Here is a 22,677-nt window from a genome sequence, read left to right as displayed (position 1 = left end):
TGGAGGAGAGTCCAGAGCACGGATGGAGGAGAGTCCAGAGCACGGATGGAGGAGAGTCCAGAGCACGGGTGGAGGAGAGTCCGGAGCACGGGTGGAGGAGAGTCCAGAGCACAAATGAAGGAGAGTCCAGAGCACAAATGAAGGAGAGTCCAGAGCACGGGTGGAGGAGAGTCCGGAGCCCGGGTGGAGGAGAGTCCAGAGCACGGGTGAAGGCGAGTCCAGAGCACGGGTGGAGGAGACACCAGAGCACGGGTGGAGGAGAGTCCAGCGCACGGATGGAGGAGAGTCCAGAGCACGGATGGAGGAGAGTCCAGCGCACGGGTGGAGGCCAGTCCAGAGCACGGGTGGAGGCCAGTCCAGAGCACGGGTGGAGGCCAGTCCAGAGCACGGGTGGAGGCCAGTCCAGAGCACGGACGGATGTTTGTTATGTTCTTATCTTTATTAAAACTGAGAAAACAATCTGAGCGAAGCCACAAATATGAACTGAAGCTAAACTAATACAAGAAACTTGTGTATTTCAGAACATGTTTGTGCAGGTCTAAACTACAGAGTTTGCAGGTTTTTTACAGACAAATTCAGTTGTTTTCAAAGTACTCACGTGAATAATTGTGATCATTCAAATTCACATTTCAAGTCAATTGCGATACAGCTTTTAGGTCAACTTCTTAATGTATTTATCTTTATTTATTTACCTTTGGAATCAAACCTGGCTACCTCTGGCTTAAGGTTGACTTTTAACTGTGTTTGTTGCTCGATTGAATAAGAGAAACTCACCTGAACGGAGGAAGAAAACGCAAAAGTTACGGGGACAACTTCAAACCATTGTGCCACCTCCCAGCCACCTCTGGCCCTCTGCATTTTTAAAGCGATCAAGGACACGTCGTCATACCAAAGCGAAGTCAGTGCCAGATGCTCGATAGTTGATTACAGATTATGATTACCGTCCTAACACTACCTCTGGTCACTGAGGGGGTCGAGCAGGACGCTTGCAGATATCGATATCAAGGTCATTGAGCAAAAATCCACCGTGGAACTCCGAGGCGTTTGAAGCGCTGGGCGTCTTTTATGCGCGCGGCTGATAAGCGGTTTCTCCAATGCACAAAGCTGCGGTATCGAGACACACACAACAAGACCGCGGAGTCGAACGTGAGAAAACGACAGCAACAACAACATTTGAAGCTTGAGTCTCGAAGGGTTTTATATTGTGCCAGTGCTAAATCAACTCGACTGAAGAATACTACACTGCTTCCTCATCAAACAGAAGCTGGCGTCGCGCTTTGTTTCGTTATTCGTGTAAAGGTGCCGGCGATATCTTTAGTTGTTGATGAGGAAATGCTTGTCACTTCCACCTGTCACGTTTTGGTAAGAGTCGTTGCTATGCCGACCGCCGCACCTCAACAATCAGTCAGGAAAGCTACATTGTGCACCTTTAAGTCTTTTTGAGGCTTAACTATCACTTTACACAAGACGCTCTTTGATGCAGCCAAACAAAAAATAATCCCTCACCGAACAATCCTCTTCAGTGATTATTCCAACATTTCTTATTAGAAATGTTAATTAAATAGTTGATTGTATCTTTAATTTAATAACTTCATCCACTGGGGTTTGGTTTGACAGTGAAGTTTATTTTATCCATACGCTCTTCAAAACTACAAACCGGTTCTGTTTTTGTGTCTCACTGCAGCCTCGGTGTAAAGGGCGGTATTGGCAGGGCATCTGATGTTAAATCCAAATTAATTACGAGGATGCACATAAAAAAAGTGCCACAATATGCATTTAGTTTTGCACTGTTCTGGGCTGATTTAATAACAGGAAGAACACCAAAAGAACACCCAGATTTATCACAGATTTGTTCTAAAATACCCTGACATTATTGTTCTACATGTATTTCTCTGTCCACTCTAAAAATACAATAATACGTGTGTGGCGTGTGAAGTACTACGGGTATATTTGGGTACGTATGTGGGGCAGTTGCAGCGCCGGAACGTCAGCGCTGCTTCTCACAAAGGTCAGCGCGCAGAAGCAGGCCAGAGAAAGTCCACTGTCCTTTCGAGAAATGCCAGCGCCGCACTGGGAACACGCCAGTCGCAGAACAATGACACACGGCGCTTCTTAAAGGTTTCTAAATTACACTCTACGTCGCACTTTGGGGAGATTTTAAAATGGATTATAGTGTTCTTTCTTCAGCCATAATAGTGCCTTTTCTGACTCTTGAGTGGAGGCTGGACTTGACTTTCTGCATTTTGAATTGACAAAAGCCTCAAAACTGTTCATTTATAATCGCGATTTATATTTCTATAGCTCTATGAGGAGTTCATGCAAAAGATATATAAATAAAGAAACATTCACACACCAAATCAGGACTAAACCAGGACTAAACCAGGTCTAAACCAGGTCTAAACTAGGAATAAACCAGGTCTGAACCAGAGAAAAACCAAGTCCAGACCAGGTATGAACCAGGTCTAAACCAGGTCTAAACCAGGACTAAACCAGGAATAAACCAGGTCTAAACTAGGAATAAACCAGGTCTGAACCAGGGCTAAACCAGGACTAAACCAGGACTAGAACTTCACAAAACAAAGTCTACAAAGGCCAAGTAGGATCATGATCCATGTACTAAAGTGTCATAACAATAGAAGTAGTAATATTAATACATGGGTTTTATATAGCGCATGACACAAAGACACATTACATTTAATAAGACATGTATTGATAGAAAAGTGTTAACAAATCCAACCAGTCTAATTAGCTGCAGAATACAAACGAAGACATTAAGAAGGGCTGAATAAATACTAATTACCATTGAAGTAACCACTTACATGTATGCAAATTAGCATCCAACATCTTAATCAGTGTTATTACCCAGTTCTTTATAAACAAGCATCTGATTAAAAGAAAAAAAAAGAATCAAGACGATTTCGAAGACGCTTTTCATGAACAAGAAAAAGGCAATAGAGCAAAATAAAACCAAGCGACACGACTTGATGTGGAACAAATGAGCTCTTGGAAGTTGTGTTTTTCTTTCCTTTTTAATGAAAGTGGATGTGGGCGGGAGAGAGTTCCACGTACGACATGTTTTGTAGGTAACACCACTTTATATACACCTTTTATACACATAAAAAAGACAAAATACTAAGTCCCAGAGTGTTAAGTATGTTGTGAATAATCCATAATGTACTTCTTTAAACGCAGATTAAGCAGCAGAATGATGTGGACTTGTCCGCTGCGCGTCCGAAACGCACGCAAAGTCGTGAACGTTCAATCCAATCAAACAAATGTGCGCCAACCACCTCCGGGTCCTCTCACACAAATGAAAGTGGCTCGACTTTAGGCCCCGCTCAAGTTCACCTTCACCTACGCCTGTCCCGCCTCAATGTGGGCCGCTTAGCTCCGCCTCCGCTGCTGTCAGGACGTACTTTTGATAATGCGATGCAGCCGCAGTGTTTGTCCAGCGGTCGGGCAAAGACGACCAAGAAAACCTGAATTAAGTCCAGAGGATTTGAATGTGATGAGTTAAACTTCACTCAATTGATGTAAAGAAGCAAAGAAAAACCATTGCACGTGCTCATTTTACAAGCATTTATATTATTAATCATTCATTCATTTGTTCGTTTCTACATCTGGGGTGTCCAAACTTTTTTTCACAGAGGGCTGCATTTTGAAGCTTATACAGAGCAGAGGGCCACAAACCACCCAACAATGTCGAATTTGTCGAATACTAAAGGGAATAATTTGAAATTTTGCATTTGACATATTTTTGATGAGCCTCAACACATTTAATAAGAATTGGAACACTAATATTAGGTTGGTAAAACATAAAAATGCTTGAAGTTTTCCAATTTTAAAGTAAAAAGTACTATTTTTTGTTGTTTGGAGCAAGTTAGCAGCATTTGGCCACCGGGCCGTAGTTTAGACACGTCTGATCTACATTAAATCATTAAAGACTTTGTACAGCCACAAAGCTTGAGAGCAGCAGAGTTTTAGTTTGTTAGAGTTCAATCGTTTTATGGCCAGTGGAATGAAGCTAGCCTTATTTACACTGCTCAAAAGAGTGACACGCCCAGTACAAGTAAAAGTACAAGCTCGTCAGATAAAAAAGTGGTTTGAGTGGCGAGTTGACCCCATATTATTTAAGAACATTTGAGTCATACACCACAATGGAAGGTTATCTATTTTGCAAAGGTTCAGTGCTCATAATTATGTGTTATAAATCATATGCAACGTTTGCCAGTTGTCGCCGTTGACATTTTAGAACGAGCTTTACAATCGCAGTTAAAATTGTGCTGCCTCGGATTGAATATTTCGCGTGTGTAGTGTTGTTTTTGTGCCTCTGTTGTACCAAAATATCGACATTTACAATTGAACGCGTTTTTATTTTTAGCGTTAACATTAGGGTTAAGGTTATTCTGCATTCGTTATAAGTAATAAGTGCTAATCTAAAGAATTAAACCCATGCTTGTAACCATAAAATACAAAAAAAGCTGCATTTGTATGGAAAAAAGAAAGAAGCTGAATAATATTGGGGGTACATTTATTTTAAAAAAGACATTTTATTGGATGAAAACCATAAGGACAGAATTGTACACAACCAGATGCACTGTTATGGAAGTATATGAATAAGTGCTAATATTTGATACCACTCACTAGTATATCCTTGTTTACTACTCGATTTTTGCAGCTACAATTTGAATACATAAAGTGTCCTTTACAACGTAATGAATCACAACATTTATTTCTTTACTCATCCTAATTATTATGCGCGTCTCCACAAATACGTCTAAGCTGTATTTGTCCTGTATTTTGTCCCTTTTCTACACGTCCAAGAGTGTATTTGACACTTCTGCAGAGCTCCAGGTTCTGTGTACATTCTCCCTGTCAATGTGGTCCTCCTCCGTCTTCTTGCCGCTCTGAAGGTGTCTCTTTCAGCTTATTATCTCTTGGCCAAATGCCCGTCGCCACGGATACCAAACCCAATTAACCGCGCTTGGGCCAATTAGGGAGCAGGTCCAGCTTTGTTAAAGAGACGACGAGCGAGGGAGCGAGGGGGGAGAGAGCACCTATCCCTCCCCCGGTGGCGGAGGGAGAGTGGACAGAAGACGGCTGCTCCCTCGGCCTCTTTATTCATCGAAATTCGCACGCGGTTGAAAACACAGACGCTGCAGGACAAGACTAATAGGACTTCATTTTGAGACGTGTCTGATTCGGCCGAAAAATGACAGTCGAAGCGCGAAGAGACGGGGCTAGTTTGAATTTTAAATCGAGGGGAGAAAAGCTCAGACGGGGAAATACGCCCTGTGTTTCGGCAAAAATGTATGTTAAGGTATTTGCAAATGAGCAATCGGACTTTATCCTGACTTTATTTCGACGGTACGGTTTCTTTCCTTGAGCAAACCCGATGCTCAGTTTGTACCATTTAACAGAGTCGGTGTTTGGAAAGACACTTGGGTATCAAACGGTTGCCTGACCGGCCATTCCCAACACGTTTTGACAGACTACTTATCAAAACTGTGTGTGGGTCTGGGGCTCGACCGCTGCGTTTCAATTTCTAGGACGGAGTTTAGAACAGAGACAGAACCGATCACTAAAACCCAGAAGTGACGCAAAAACCGCGACACGCTTAACCGGATATTACGTCGCCCATGTCAACAAGGCGTGTTCGGCGTTATCCGTCCTAGAACGCAGAAAATGTCTCCTGAATCGCGATGACGCCCTTCGTATAACCTATCTAACGCACGTTCATCACGGTGAGTAGAGCGGACTTTCCTGATTGTTCAAACCGAAGCGAGAGCAGAAGTAAACACTCGGTCAGAAGTAAACACTCGGTCACGAGCCAGGTCACGAGCCGGGTCACGAGCCGGGTCACGAGCCGGGTCACGAGCCGAGTCCGCCATCTTGAATGTTTTGGAACGGGGGTGGACAGCGCTACTTCCGTATCTCAGTGTGACACGTTAAAACCTCCGACTGGGATTGGATCGGTAAATGGAATACCGAGGATTTCATTGGCTCTGACTCCGATTCCAGACCCTTACGCATTCAAACAGAATGTGGGCGGGGCTGGCGGGTCAGGCAAATCAAACGGGACAACGATCTTGGAATTTAAGCCATCGTTACAAAGTCGTATCCGTCTGATATTTTAAAGTCAAAATCTGTTGACCACTTCATTGTTCCTCTGTCCCATGCTTTGCCACGGGACTTGGTTAATGGCCCTTTGCATGTTTTGGCCTGGAGTCGAACCCAGGACCTAGACACCCCACCACCGTCTTACGAAGCACCTTTGTGGGACTCGTTTGCAGCGTGAACTTTATTATTCTTGATGCCCATTTAATGCATTACAGATTTTATTAACTACGGACAAGATGGAGGGACTGTTAAGCATTATGGCGCTTGTGATGAATTAATTCAATTTGAGTTCTCTGCAAATGTTTCCACGGGGACAGTATCGGTTCATCTTCTTTCTCACCAATCGGAATCCATCCATCCATCCATTTTCTACCGCTTGTTCCCTTTCGGGGTCACGGGTGACTGGAGCCTATCCCAGTGACTTCGGGCCTTAGGCGGGGTACACCCTGGACAGTGGCCAACTTGTCGCAGGGCCAACACAGAGACATAGACATTACAGACAGTTCACTCTCACATTTATTCACTAGGGCCAATTTTAGAGTTACCAATTTTTACCTAACCAATCGGAATGTTTTTTTTTTTTGTTTTTTTTTTGTTGGGACAGCGATGCATTAGCAAAAACAACATAAAAGAAGAAATGAAAGTCTGCTGTCACTGCTGATGAATGGATTCCTGACAGTGCAGAGTCAGAATACTGGCTCAATTTGGTTTAGTAGTTTAAAAACGGAAAATTCAGTGTGTAAAATGTTCAATCATCATTCAAATCAGTTCAGAAAAACCCCCACAAACATTGGGACAACGTGGGACATATTTTGGTGTCGCCTGTTGGCGTTTTGCAGTGACCTTGCTTTGTTGGAACAGTTTGTCTACCGCCGACTCTCGACTCTGTCCAACATTTTAACGCCGTGACAAAAGGATGCCCCGGCCCGCCGCGAGAACCCGAGCGAGGTGGCGGGCAGGTGCCATCGCAGCCCGCGCGCCACGCTTTAGTTATGGACTCGAATGGGGCCGATTTATCTCAATAATGGCTCCTTTTGTGTGACAAGGCAATTTCACCGGCCAGAGGTGTTTTTGGGCTGCCTGTCTCTCTCCTGCTTCAGATAAAGCTTGTTTTCAGACACAGCGAGCGGGAGAGACGAGAGGCCACTCCTCACGCTTGGCTTTGTCAGCAATTGACAATAACTGGAGTTTTATCAAGTTTATGCACATTCTGAGGTTAGTAGGAAAAAGAGGAAACACTAAATGACTTTATATGTATTAATGTTGGCTTTTAAACATGCTCTTGAGTAACTTTACTTTGCAAAGTCGTGTTTTTAGAACTTTTTACCGGCCTTTCCAGCAGCAAAGGGAATTACCATAGGGGGAAAAACCACCCGTTCCCTGCATCTGCAAATGCAAACATACAGCTTTACTGACCATGATAGAAGGAGAAATGCTCAGAACCGGTCTGATTTATGGACTTGAAAAACAGCACAGACCTCTGCATTTCCACCTTACACGACACAAATGTGGGAAGTGTTTTCTGAGGCACAGAGAAGACGAGCTCGTGAACAGGATTAGCTCCTCCCTTTAGACAGACATTTCAGGCTGTTACCAGAGCGGTATCATAACGGATAAAGTGCCAAGACGTATTCATGTATTTTTTTTACACTCACAAAACAAAGTCCACTTGACAGAATTCATCAACCTTCTTTTCCGTTGTTGTCGCCCCAAAGCGTTGTCTCTGACTCCAATGAGGACCATTTTTTTTACTATTGTATGTAGTATATTGTCTATTGTTTACTTGTTTTAATGACATTGATGTCCGAAATCCTCTGGCTGAGAAAAAAACTTTTTTTGTCACAACCCTCATAATAACAACGGTTGTCAATATTCTACACCTATGTAATAAAATAGTCTTATTTCTATTGGTTGATTTGATTGTCAGTGTATAGGCCTAGATAGATAGAGTCATTCGGTAGACCAGCAGACAGGACTTCACACTTATCACTGCATTTGAAGGTTCCCATGATTTGGGAAAGATATTTAATTGTGATTTTTTTTTGACAAAAATTGCGATTAGATTTGCCATTTATGTTTTAACAATAGGATTCTGTTAAAAGTTCACTTTTAAACACAAAAAGGCAGAAATATGCCTATGAACTGGCTACTAAAGAACTTGCGTGTATTTCAGAGCATGTTTGTACAGATATAAACTACAGTGAGCAGTTTTTATGCAGAATCAGAGGATATATTGTTTGTTTGAATTGTTGGCACTTCAAACATTGCAGCTTTTGTGATTTGCTAATTGCGTCCATTCAAGTTGCAATTTTGATTCGATTGCGATACATCTTGCAGCCCCAGTGTCTCCACATCAGTTGGGGACCCCCTGAAATCATTTTGCGACCCCCAGGTTGAGAACCCCTGTATCAGGAGTCTTGATAGACTGTATCCTGCTACATTGATTCTTTTCAGCATCTTTTCTCCAGGAGCTGTTCATTGCACACACGTTTGCATGTTCTGAAGCGTCTGGTGTTGACAGTGGATCAAACCTCTTCAATTTAAATCCTGGCTTTTATCACGTAACATCTGAGGAAGTGTAGTATCTGACGAGTGCAGTGTAATCAAATATGACTTCTCTCTTTGTGCAAAAACACAGTTGAGAGGGTTTGTGTTGTATGAATTCACTCTTGACGTCAATGTGGAAAAAGGCTTATTTGTTTAAAAGATACACAACAATTTTCTTGTTCCTGCACCGCTGTATCTTTAGAAGAGTCATTCTTTGGATCCATCCATTTATATTCTTCCACTTATCCGGAGCCGGGTCGTGGGGGCAGCTTCCTCCAGCTCCTCCGGGGGTGTGCTGAGGCGTTCTAGAACAGATGCCCGAGCCACCTCAGCTGGAGGAGCAGTGGCTCTACTCCGAGCTCCCCCCGTGTGGCCGAGCTCCTCACCTTATCTCTAAGGGAGCGCCCTGCCACCCGGCGGAAGAAACTCATTCCGACCGCTTGTATCCGCGATCTTGTTCTTTCGGTCACTACCCAAAGCTCATGACCATAGGTGAGGGCAGAACGTAGACCGACCGGTAAATAGAGAGCTTTGCCTTTCGGCTCAGCTCCCTCTTCACCACAACAGTCCGATGCAGCGACTGCATCGCTGCAGCCGCTGCACCGATCCGCCTGTCGATCTCACGCTCCATCCTTCCCTCACTCGTGAACAAGACCCCGAGATACTTGAACTCCTCCACTTGGGGCAAGGACTCCCCACCCACCTGGAGAGGGCAAGCCACCTTTTTCCGGTCGAGAACCATGGCCTCGGATTTGGAGGTGCTGATTCTCATCCCAGCCGCTTCACACTCGGCGGCAAACCGTCCCAGTGCATGTTGCAGGCCCGGGTTTGATGGAGCCATCAGGACAACATCCTGTGGTCCCCAAACCGGACTCCCTCCGACCCCTGACTGCGCCTAGAAATTCCTTGGATTCCTTTGTTATTAATTGCCAATTGTTACACAAGGCATCTTTAATTAATTACAAAAAAATACTTTGAATGAATCATTATCTAAGCAAGCAGCTTTTCACCATCTTTGTTGAGCTGACTTTGGCCAGTTTCCATTCTGTAAAAAAGTTCAAATTGTTTATGAAAAAAGCAGTTTCGCTGTAAATTTAAATTGATATAGTTTTGTTTTCTCTGATTGTTACTCTGAACTTCAACTTCGAATTGCATTTTTGTACAAATTGTGCTCTACAAACAAAATGTGATTGATTGATTCATACTCGGCCTTCCAACCACCGGAAAACGGTGTAGATAAGACGGAACTGATGACACGTGCTCGATTGTGTCATAAATATACTTTCAAGTCCACTCACATTAAAATGAAAGAATAGACATTTAGGAAATTAAAATGAGATTTAGATGTGTAAATATTGTACTTGAGGGAACAGTGGTGTCTGGACACTGCTGACTTCAAACAACCTTGTCCTTTCTCAAAATCATCTCAAGGTTTTCAAAGCTGTTCTTCAAATTAATGTGAATAATAAAATGTTGCTGTTTCCCCTCAAATTTGAAATGTTTCTTTAATATTTGGCTCTAACAATGCTAGTGTGTTCATGGGTTTCAGAGAATAAGAATATAACACTGATGCTGTCAACACAGGAAAAAACTCATGACTGAACATGAATATGTTAAGTTTAGAGCTTGGAAATGTGTGCTTGAACGGTCCTTTTCATTGATTATATTTAAAGTAAACCTCACTCGTGGAGGGTCTTCTGCTTTCTAAATGTACATATTACATAAAACAAATATCTAATAATAATAATCTAATAATGGAATGAATCACATGCACAAAAAGTGAACATAATTAATATTGAGAGCCTCAAAAATATTGTCCAAGCTATTATTTATGGAACTATAAGTTGATATAGTAATATCGTTTAAACAGATCAGCTCTGTGGAGAGGCGACCCCACTCACAGTAAAATTGTATGTTTATTAGGAATAAAACATCTATGAAATAATGTAATGCTTCTTTGACATCTCCATGAAAACAAAACAAAACGTGTCACGGTGGCACTCTCACCTCACAGCAAGAAGGTCACGAGTTCAACTCCCGAGCCCTGGACCAGGTCTTTCTGTGCAAAGTGTGCATGTTTGTCACCGTGTCTGGGTGCTTTTCTCCAGGCGCTCCGGTTTCCCCTGTCAACCCAAAATATGCATAAGTGTTAAAGGTCCTCCAGCGAAGGTCCTGACCAAGCTGAGCTCAAGATCTGGAGATGGGCCCTCGAGCGCTGGACGGCTGCCGCTCACTGCTCCTGACAGGTTTCCCCAACTGTATTGAGAGATTAATAAAGCATACCTTAACCTTAAGACAAGCAGGTGGCGTACCTTCCAACAGAAAGGTTACATAGTGCACCTTTAACTAAGCTTGTTTATTTACAAAGATATATTAATCAAAGATGTCCGGCTGCTTTGAAACCCCAGCTCGTCCACCACTCTCGCTCCTTTTCCCCCTCGCGTTTTGTCCGCGATAAACGCTGCGTCGGGAGTGCAGGGGCTTATTCCTGCTCAGTGGTCCAGCGCCGCAACACTTAGTCCTGTGTTGCCGATAATGACAGCAGCAGTGACAGAAGAGTGAATGAGCCGCAGAGGGGGGAAGAAGAGCCTGCGACACCTCTGCCCACCATCTCTCCATTCAGCCTCCACACAGGGGTCCGCCGCTCCGCCGCTCTGTTTACCAGCGCGCGGGGCCATTGCAAGCGACTGCAGCGTTTTCAGGACGTGACGCGCTGAAAAGATTCAAAGAAAAGCTGCCACTCATCGTATTTTGCCTTCATTGAAATTGTCTGAAAAGAACTATCGGTTTAAAGGACAAACACAAAACATGCTGGGATTGTGACGTGAAGGGTTATCATTTTATCAATACATCTGTAGTAGTTAGTGACTATGTTGATCACTCATCCACCCGTTTGAAAGTTGGTGGTTTGAATCTTGCTGTCGTTGTGTCCATGTGTCAGTCAGTTCCTCCACCAAAGAGGGATTAACGGTGTTTAAAGGGTCTGATTGGACGTAGAGAGGCTTGTGCGGCTTGTAAAATGTAGGATCAAGACCAAACACTAATATTATTCTTCATGGTTGGGCGGCATATACACAAGTCATTATTAGTATTTTCATTTAATCTTTCAGGCATATATTTATTTGCCTGGAGAGTCTAGTACACCAGTTATCCTTCTTCTTTTTTTGCATGTTTGAGTCCTTCCGTCTCAAAACAAATACGGCAGCTAACAAGGAAGAAGAAAAGAAAAAGCACCGGGACTGAAAAAATACTTCTTGAATTCCTGCTGAATCTACTATGAACAAAGCACAAACCTCTGTTAGTTTGAGGTGCGAGAAGTTAGATTTTGTTATAAATGGTTGATAACCAATGAGCCCCTCTGTTTCCCAAGAGTCACTGACGTAAACAAATCTGATTGCACAGTTCTGTTTGAGTTTGGCTGGAGGAGCGACGAAGGCAGTGCTGTCCAGACACACAAGTCTTTGAGAAATGTGTATCCTGGATGCCTTTTATCCCCGTGAACGTGTCATTTTTATCAGTGGCTTTGTTCATACGCTCACCAAAAACCTCATACTTATTTGATTTTTGCATTCATCAGATTAAGTCGGATGTGCGTAATCTGATTTATTTCTGATTGTTCACATCTGTGCCAGTTTTGACTGAAAAATATGAAAAAAACCTAACCGAAACCTAATATGGCTAGATAAAAATACTGACGTAGTTATTATATATGTACATTGTTTTCAGTTACTTTATTAACTGACACTTGTTGCCAGGGTTAGGGTTGATCAGATTTATCTTGTTATGTGTGTGTTCTGCAAGCATCAGATCGAATTATTTGTCGTGTGATTATTTTTGTAATCAGATGTTTACTAGCCATTTAAATCCACCCACTTTCTCAAATTTGAAACACATTGTACCGCACAGCTGAGCACATTCGATTGTAGGATTAAAAACCATGCGTCCCTCCTTTTTCCCGATCCGTCCCTGCAGCTGGGTTTAACGGTGTGTTATATATATCCTCGACCCTAATTTACTCTGGGTTAAATAAGTGGACAATCTGTGGGATTTGCCGAGCAGCGCTGACGACTGGAGCGGGGCCTTCACCCATGGGTGCGCGTGACGTCGCGTATGTAGATCGGAGCCGTGCGGTTACTGGGCCTGAATCAAAAAGCGCACTGCACATTGTTTATGGGCTGCCAAGAGTAATTAATCTCCCTCCTCCATGGAAATGAAAGGGCTCGTATCCTCTCCTTTGGCCCCAGTGAGTATCTGGATGCCACTGTCCCGCTCGGTGGACATAATGCGGACTGTATAGCTCCGCGGGACACTCGAGTGCAAGCGCGTTTGCGTTGTATGAACGCTTGTCTTTCTTTTGACCGTCACAAGCTATTAATCATGTTATTTTGCCGTTTTCTCGTCAAAAGCGTGGTTCTCATTCTCGCTGAGGTCGGAATCTCATCGTGAACCATTTTGTGAACCAATTTCAGACAAAAAGCCCATGTTTTAAAGTCCATGGCTTAAATCATCACAATGTTGCGGAGTTATTATTATGATGTAGTTCGTTTTTATTTGGAGGCAGGAGGCGCAGACACTAACTCATGTGTCGTCTCAAAGTCTATATTAATCCTTACATTTCTCAAGAGTCTTACGCATACATTTATTTGGAGCCGTTCATAATCTTTCTCAAACAGAACAGAGTTTGGACAGGAGCAGATTGAAATGGGGGGTGAGAGAGAGATGGGAGGACATGCAGTGAATTGTCGGGATTCGAACTCACGACACTGCGGGTGCTGTGCCGTAACCGCTTGACCACCGGGGGCAGCACTGCGAGAATGGAGTTGGGTATCAGGCAATCTTCTTCTCTAGATTTGAAAATACTGTTTCAGCCTCATTTACACTGGCTATGTTCAAATTGCCGGGAAAGATCAGAATCATCTGGATCGATATCGGGCTGGTTACCCTCTTCACCTCCGCGAGTTCGGACGGCCGTGATTGACAGGTGGATCAGCCAATCGTGTACATGAATGGAAGAAGTGTGTATTATCAGGCAAACGTCCACATGCTCACCGACAATCTGAGCATCATCTGAACTTATCAGATAATTGAAACGTTACGTAAACCTACAAATGCATCTGATGTGAATCTGATTTGTTTTTTTTCGAGGTTTCGACAAGGAAATAATTGCAAAAAAAGGAGAAACTAATGCGGCAAAAACAACAATCAAAGAGGAAATGTTGAAGATTGAATGAGTTATTTTAAAATTCATTGTATGTCGTCTTCCAAATACAACAGTTAATACAAAAATGCCCCAAACCTCATTTTCTTTCACTCCTGTGCATGAAATCAGTTTTTACTGTCTGGCGCTGGATATTTTCTACCTAAACTTTTACTTGCACTAACTGAGATGCAAAACGTGACGTATCAATCCAAAGGTGTTCAAAAGCAGCTAATTTAGGAACAGCTTTGGGGCATTGGACAGATACGGCGTCCTGACATTCAGATGAGTTGATTGGGGATGCGTCCATGTGTCTGTGGCCGCGGGAGAAACACATGTTCATATGATGGGCTGACCTTTGCAGCATGTAAATGAGAGCCTGGGTTTTCACTCCTACTGCCGCACACGCCCGGCCTGCGAAGAATTCACTCTGGATTTATCACAAAATGTCCATAAAGTTGCAAGAATAAACACCCGTATTACAGAATTCGTATACATGGATTTATTGCTGGTAGAAATGGTTTCGCAGTTTGTCATCCGGCACTGTTTTTGACATCCAGATGTTTTAATCACTTTCAATCTGAAGGTACTAGGGTAGAACAAATGTATGTGATTTTTGACAGCAAATTTGTGATCTAAAGTCAACTTTACGTGGAAAGAGCAGTCAAAAAACTCTTTGTACATGAGGCTTTTTGAAGATCTGGTCTGTTCTCAGGAGACGTTTGTGTGTTTTGTTGTTGTTTGTTTGTTGTTTTATGTTCACTTTTAGTACGAATCCCACATTTTTTTTTTAAATGACAAGACTGGTCTGTGAAGCATTTATACCGCCCTGAGCTACATTTGTCCTACCTTAGAAGTACTAGACGGATTAGGGATCATATCGACTCACCAATAGTTTTTGTGTATTTAAATATTCACATTATTTTCAGTACTGTAGAATTTAAATTAATTGTCTTTTTTTTGCACTTGTTATAACATAATTCCCTTATTAAAAAGATACTTTGCAGTTGTATTTAGCTTCATTCATGCTTGTTTCATTCGGTCTTCTCCACTTCTTCTCCGAGCCTCACACGACTACACTTCTACATTAGTCATAAATAACGCAACGTACACTTTCACTATATATACATTATTTGAAGAACATGAGACGCCAAAGCAAAGACACTCAAGGGCGTTGTATCCCTGCACGGCTTTTGTCCCCGCGCTGAACCGCACCGAGCCGCGCAGCTGTGATTTCCCATGCGTACAGTGAACGCAGCTCGTTGGCGTAACCCCCGAGCATCACGAGCCCCTACACAAACAAACATACATCCGTACATACGCTTTATTCCTCTTCACCGGGACTCGTAAAGATCGTACATACAGGCCTCTGCGACGTGCTCCTCTCCGATCCAGTCGAGGGGTCACGTTCTACGAGGCAATTAAACCCATCACGTCTTCCGTCCCGTCACCGCCGCTCCGCCGCTCGTCGTGCGGACGTTTGAACAAAGTGGAAATAAATTGCGTTTTCTGCTTTGATTCCAGGCCCGACAGCCGCCACGCCACCAACCGTTAACCGCGATGTCGTACGGCTCCATCGACGGCGGCTCCTTCGGCGGTCGCAACCCTTTCGGCGGCCCGACGAGACAAGGGTACCAACCAGTCGGTGAGATGCAGCGGCGGCTATTGATTTAGCTCTTTTATAGTTCCGTAGAGTTGTGACTTTGGATTGTCCTTCTTTTGAAAACGGCCGCGAGCTATTTTATTGTTTTATTTTTCATATTTTACAAGGACCGGCCACGTTGAATTTAAGAGTCAAGAATAATTGGCACGAACAAAGCGCGCCACAGAGACTTTCCTCCGTCTTTCCTCGCAAATGTGAAGAGAAAAGAAATGTGGCCTCCCAAACAGCAATTATTTATGAATGACAAATGTTCTTTTTGTTATAACGGCGGAAGCGTGTAGCTTGGAAATGATTTTACTTCGGAGCACAATCTCGGGAGAAATATTTTGTGCAAAAATGGGGTCAAGAAAAGGCAGATGTAGCTTGTTTGGAAGATGTTTTGGAACAGGGTTTCAAGCTGCGGAGGAACGGTGAGCTTTTAGATGACTCAAAATTCACTGTTATTGTCCTGAACATTCAGAATCCTTTTAGAAGCTGGATTCTTCTTCCATGAGCGGTCGCGGTTAATTCAGTCCAAGATTGTACCGGGTCAAGCAGAGCCATGAGGCGCCGAGGAAAGGGGTAGTCTTGTTATGCAAATATCAATACTAATAAATATATATATATTTTAAGGCATTGATTTATGACATTTTACGGCCTTTTATGACATTGTTTTGTGTCAAACGCCTTCACCGCCTTCATATTAGATTGATCCATCTTCGTCAGGTTTTCCATTTTTTTGCCTTCACACCCAATTTAAGCCATTTTTGTACATTGGAAATTCACACATAAGGGAAAAAAAGAACTGCTGTTACATTTGCAGTGAAGCGGGTCATATTCGGGGGCCTTTTCAGCCTGGGGCCCGAGGGCCAATTGCCTGGTTTGCAAACTCCCCATTGTGGCAGCTCGAGGGTCAAGTTTAAACTGCCCCAATGTGAAGTTTCATTAATTTAGTCTTTCCCCCTTTTCTTTTTTTCCTTGCACATATACAACCTATAGTACAGTATTTTCCGGAGTAAGATAAGATAAGATATTCCTTTATTGTCCCACATGGGGAAATTTCATTGGTGCAACGCAGGTAGATACAGAGGTAGATACAGAAGAACAGATCACTTATAGGAAGTCTGAAAAACACTTTCAGTAGAAGATCTCCTATAAATAAATACAAAACTGCCATAGACAAATAAATAAATAAATAAATAAATAAATAAATAAATAAATAAATACCATTGCATGTGATCACGACAGTAATTGCACATGAATATGTGTCACGACAGCACATAGATTGCACATGAATTTCACAGTAATTGCACATGAATTGCACATGAACTCAAACAGCAATTGCACATATGACAGAATTGCACATCAGTATTAGGTTAGGTCAGTATTGCGAGTGTTCAGTACTAACAGTGTTTGTTATAAAGTCTGACAGCAGCAGGAAGGAAAGACCTGCGAAACCTTTCCTTCACACAGCGAGGGTGGATCAGTCTCTCACTGAAGCTGCTCTCCAGAGCGGACAGAGTGTCCTGCAGGGGGTGACACTCATGGTCCAGCATAGATGTGAATCTAGCCAGGACCCTCCTGTCCCCCACCTCCTGCACCGAGTCCAGAGCACAGCCCAGGACGGAGCTGGACTTCTTGATGACTCTGTCCAGCCTCTTCCTCTCCCTCTCTGTGATGCTGCTGCTCCATCAGGCCACACCGTACAGGAGCTGATGCCCCTCACCAGTGAACATCCACTGGTGAGGGGCATCAGCTCCTGTACGGTGTGGCCTGTGGGGTGGGGTGGCGTCTGCGGAAATCCACCACCATCTCCTTGGTCTTCCCCGCGTTGATGAGGAGGTGGTTCCGCTGACACCAGTCCACAAAGTCCTGCGCCAGTCCTCTGTACTCCGCGTCATCGTCGTCCGTGATGAGTCCGATGATGGCGGAGTCGTCAGAGAACTTCTGCAGGACACAGCTGCCCGTGTCATGTCTGAAGTCTGCAGTGTAAAGGGTGAAGAGAAATGGCGTGAGGACAGTGCCCTGGGGCGCCCCCACACTGCAGGTCCGAGTGTCAGACACACAGTTCCGGGCTCTCACAAACTGGGGTCGGTCTGTGAGGTAGTCCAGGATCCACTCTGCCAGGTCATACTCCACACCAGCCGTCTCCAGCTTGTCCCTCAGGAGCAGCGGCTGGATGGTGTTGAAGGTGCTGGAAAGATCGAAGAACAGGATCCTCACAGAGCTGCCAGGCTTTTCCAGGTGAGAGAGAGAGCGGTGCAGCAGGGAGATGACGGCGTCCTCCACTCCGATGCCAGGCCGATATGCAAACTGCAGCGGGTCCATGGCTGAGCTCACGGTGGAGCGGAGGTGGTCCAGGACCAGCCGCTCCAGTGTCTTCATCAGGTGGGACGTGAGAGCCACTGGCCTGAAGCTGTTGAGGTCTTTGGGGCGCGGTGTCTTAGGCACACGTACCAGACAGGAGGTCTTCCAGACCTGTGGTACCACCCTCAGCTTCAGGCTCATGTTGAAGACATGCTCCATAACTCCACACAGTTCATCTACGCAGGACATAAGGAGCCTGGGGCTGATGCCGTCAGGTCCTGCTGCCTTCCTCACTTTAATCCTAAATCCATTGAATTCACTAAATCCATTGAATTCTTCTTCCTCTGTGTCACTTCTAAACAACTCCACAAACTCCAGAGGAAGAGGAAGTGCAGATTCTTCTTCTGCGTCGCTTAGAGCCTAGAGCGCCCTCTTGTGGTCGTCAGTGTGAAAATAACAAATAATATCACATATAAGTCGCTCCGGAGTATAAGTCCCAGCCAAACTATGAAAAAAGGTGCGACTTATAGTCCAGTAAATACGGTATCTCACTGTAGATGTTGTGGAAGCTTAGTTTAGTTTGTACCAATTTAGATTTTTATTTTGTGAAGGCTGAAAAGCTGACATTTATTTATCTTTAATACAATATTCTACACATTATTAGAAACAGAAAGGTTGAGTGGATATGCTCAAGAAACAGATGGAATTATGTTTTTATTGAACTGAAATACATTTAACTTTTGAAAACACTGCTAGACAAAAAAATAAGAAAAGAAAAAAGACTGTTTTTGTTGTTGTTTTTTCTTTAATTGTACTTTTTTTAAATATACTTTTCAACATATAAAGAGAGGGTATAAAGTTATATTTCTGCTCTTGTGGTTAATGTGGTGGTTCGCGATTTGTGCTCGACTTGAACCTCATCAGACATTAACAGACACATTTGAGCACTTTCCTAATGCATTTAAAAAAATATCATCCGAACATCATTACCGCAGCGATGCAAAAACATATAGAAATATTCATTCTTGTACATATTGCTCACCCCATTCTAGATTCGATCTTGTCCCTGATCTGACTTTAAGCTTTACTCATACACCGTTTGCCAAACTCACACATCATTCATAAATAAATGTGACGTAGTTGTATTTGTTGTTGTAGTTGTTTTCTCAATGAGCTGCTCTTGGCTAGAATCTAAAATACAATCAAATACACTGTGGCTCTAGTTGTGACCACAGAATGTCTGTTAGTGACTTGGCACAACAGATAATTGATACATTAAATTGATTAAACTTAAATTATTGTGTTGTCATCGGGTGAAACGAGCCCATATGAGAAGTGTAATTAAGATTCATTAACGGCTCTTGTAGATCCCGCTTTTGTGGTGGTCTGAGCTGCAGTGAACAAAATCTGTTCATATTTATTTGGGAATTAGATCAATTGTAGACATTATGGGAGTATTTGACGAACACGGCGCCGCCTCTTGCTGAGATTAAATATTTAAGAAGTTGGATTAAATTGAGAGTAACTTCGAGTGCTGTACAGTCGCCGAACAAAGCAGCGTTTAAATAAGTTTCATACAGATCCCGGGGAGATTTGCATAAACTTTGTATTAATGTCATCATGGCAAAAGTTTTGACTGTGTACTTTGAAACTGGCAATCAGGTGTAACGGCCATGAACACATTTTAATTCACAAAGAAATGAATAATTCAGGCAATCAGCAGCAGCACATGTGAAAGTTGTGTAGTCGCTGACCTGTTTCCAGTCCCACTGCGATACCGCACGATTTACTTTGTCAGACTCTTAAGTGTTCCGGTACTTTATCTAAATGTTAAAAGAGGGAGGGCGTGTTAGTCTTTTCTTTGTCTGGTTTGAAAGAAAATAAAAACTATCTCTAAATTGAAATGTGATGTATCAAATTTAAGTGGATTGAATGACCGGTTTTTGATGAGTTTGTGAATACAGGTATACGTTATTTGTATTGTGCAGTAACACACATACACAAACATGTTCATACATACCGTATTTTCCAGACTATAAGGCGCACCTTTTGTCATAGTTTTGGCCGGGGTGCGACTTATATGTGATATTATTTGTTATTTTCACATTTGCAACCGCATTTCATACTCCAGTGTGACTTATAAATATGTTTTTTCTTCTCTATTATGCATTTTTTTGGATGTTGCAACATATAGTCCGGAAAATACGGTACATATACTACACAATTACACCTTTTTGAATGTCTAAAACACTGTATTCCCCCATCAGCAGCTTACTCAGAGTTGTATTTCGATTTTTGATTGATTTGTGTTTGAGTAATACTGCATTTCCCTTCATTTGATGCATTTCCAGTTGTCACTTGCCCCCTATCCCCGCCCTGAACGTTGTATATGTTTCAGATTAACACTGTCATCTACAATGAACGTAATGTAAAATGAAATACATGGAACATAGAAAAACATGAAAAATATATATTCCTAAAAAAATAACCTATACACCGGTTTAATCAGTAAAAGAGCACTGCACGTTTGTCCAGGTTTGAAAATGTTGCTTTCGACACGTCCGTCAATGTTGCAGTGATTTCTCATTTTAGGGAAACTTTACAAACTCCCCAAACTTTTCTTACGCCGTACACAAAAAAAGATAATGAGAGCCAAATGTCCCATGCGGTGAGTGCAGCTGTTTACTTCCTTAGCTCGTACTTATTTAGCCGCACATATAGGAGTTCAGAAAACACATCTGCTTTGCCTGAAATATCAAGTCTTTAACTACGTCAGCAACACATATGACACGTCCCACGATGGAGAGTACACACTTACTTACTTGTACATGTACTTGGATTTCAGACTGCATACTTTTACTTACTTACTAAAAAATTTGACAGTGGAACAACACTCTTACTTGAGTAAAAGTTACATGTGACAAACGTTCTGTCGTGAATCGTGCGCTCGTGATCCTGGATGAGGTCGTTTCCTTGGCAGTGATGCTTTAGTTCCTTGCTTTTTTGCTCCTTGTGTTTGTGGAAACTCTTCTTTTTCACGTCCAGGAGATGATTTGACCAGTTTTGTTTCTCCCGATCCAGTCCGCTTTGTTTCCCAAGTCTTCTCCATCGTGTCGTCCCATCTCTCTTGCAACGTCGCACTTTCCTACCGTGTCATGACGTTCCGTGTTCCGACAAACCCAGTGCGTGTTCTGGTCAGGGCGTTCGGTCGTCTCACGTCCCGTCGCATTCGGCCGGTCGACGTCAACGTATGTCCGGGCGCGGCGGGTCCTCTACCGTGGGCCCTATTCCCTCGTCCGTTGCTTTTTCCGCGATCCGTCGAACCCATCTGACGGAGTATCTGACCGGAGCCTTGTCGGTTGGCCTCGCTCGCTTCCCCCTCGATATCGGCCGCTGAAGATGTATAAGAAGCTTCAGACCGAGAAGAAAAAGTGCAATGAGGCCAGGTCAATGCAGAATATGTCACAGAAAAGGATGTTGATGCTTGAAGTGGAAAACCTCTAAATGTAGAATGTGTTTAACCTTATTACCTGCAAATCCACCTCATACGGCCATTTTCAGTTGAACTAACTGACACAAATCCATGCTTTCACACCAATCATGACAGGACTCAGAATTGGACTTTGAGAGTGCCCCCTACAGGTCGGACGACTAATTTTAGCTAAATGAATGTATCTTAACTGCATTGCAGTTAAGATACATTCATTTAGCTAAAATTACAAAATAGCATTTTTTTTAGGTTTATATTCTCACTTCCTGTTTGTGATAGCATCACAGTAGGACATTACCCAGCAAGACAAATACAAATATATGAGAGCAACTTTATTTTGTTGAATTAATGTTTAGAGAGTCAAAAAAGTTGTTTATTTTTGTAAATTCTGTGTATACTTTTGACTGGAAAGAGTGTCCCTGGTATGATGTCACTTCTTGTCTTTTTCTAGACTTTTTCTACACAAATACCTGCACGATTGGTGTAAAACTATGATTTATATGTACAACAGGTATAAACACACCAAATGCAGTCAAAATGTGAAAATCGTAGAAACCTGTCATACGCAATTTAAATGATTAGAATATTGTGTTTCTTGCACAGTTTTGATTTTCTCATGTCAGGTCTATATCCTCTGAAAACGATTTGCAATGATTAAATATGTTGTACTGCAATTACAGTAGCTTTAAAATATAAATAAGATATTACTTCTTGCCAGTTAGAGTCATTTATCAAGATTGTTTTTTTCCACCGTTTGCTTGAGTAATTTCTTCCACCACTATTTTGTACTTTTGTTTTGAAGTAACGATGCCTCTTGAGTAATACTCTGGCCTGCCCTATCCACCTCTGCACATGCTCCTCTCCAGACTTTAGCATATTGTTTTGTGTGTGCTGCACGGGTTTGTACCGAGGTCATAGCTTTGATAAGGGTTAAACTGTGTGTGAATGGCAACTTCATTCAATTTGATCCTCTCAGTGCTTTCATTAGCCTTGTAATGAGTTTGGAGCGAGACAAGGGCCCCAGGCAAAACATGTTCCCAGCCAATGGCGTGGAGGGAGGTGCGTGGAGTGTTACTATACAACTCTAAGTGTGTGTGAAGGGAGAAGCAGCAGCTGACAGATGCGGAGTGACTTATGGGAGAGGGAAACATGCCCAGGACAATGAGCTAATGTTTCATGTTGTGGGCAGGACGGCGAGCCATTTGGACAAACAGGAGCATCCGTGTGCATCGGAGGGGAAGAGCTGTTCTATTCAGACCGCATGAGATTAGAACACACGGAGAGTGCAAATACTGGGATCGGGCGGGGCAATGTGCGATTTATTTTGATTTGTCTGGAAGAAAATTATTTTCATTTGCCCCGTCAGTGAGTAAA

At 43.0% G+C, this 22,677-nt stretch overlaps 1 protein-coding gene across 1 annotated transcript in view; it reads left to right on the top strand.

Annotated features, from left to right (window-relative positions):
* The window catches only part of tsnare1 (T-SNARE Domain Containing 1), a 198,100-nt gene that overhangs the window by 16,920 nt on the left and 158,503 nt on the right, over positions 1–22,677 (top strand). The window contains exon 2 of the mRNA XM_072461107.1: positions 15,389–15,509. Coding sequence (XP_072317208.1) covers positions 15,425–15,509 — 85 coding nt within the window. The 5' untranslated portion in view covers positions 15,389–15,424. The remainder of the gene's footprint in view (positions 1–15,388; positions 15,510–22,677) is intronic.

The sequence above is a fragment of the Eucyclogobius newberryi genome, unplaced genomic scaffold, assembly GCF_026437365.1.
Source record: "Eucyclogobius newberryi isolate DKJ021-1_F unplaced genomic scaffold, fEucNew1.0.hap1 SCAF_3, whole genome shotgun sequence".
In the NCBI taxonomy this organism is placed as follows: Eukaryota; Metazoa; Chordata; class Actinopteri; order Gobiiformes; family Gobiidae; genus Eucyclogobius; species Eucyclogobius newberryi.
Note: the sequence above shows the minus strand (reverse complement) of the source record. Positions and strands in the feature narration are given on the sequence as shown.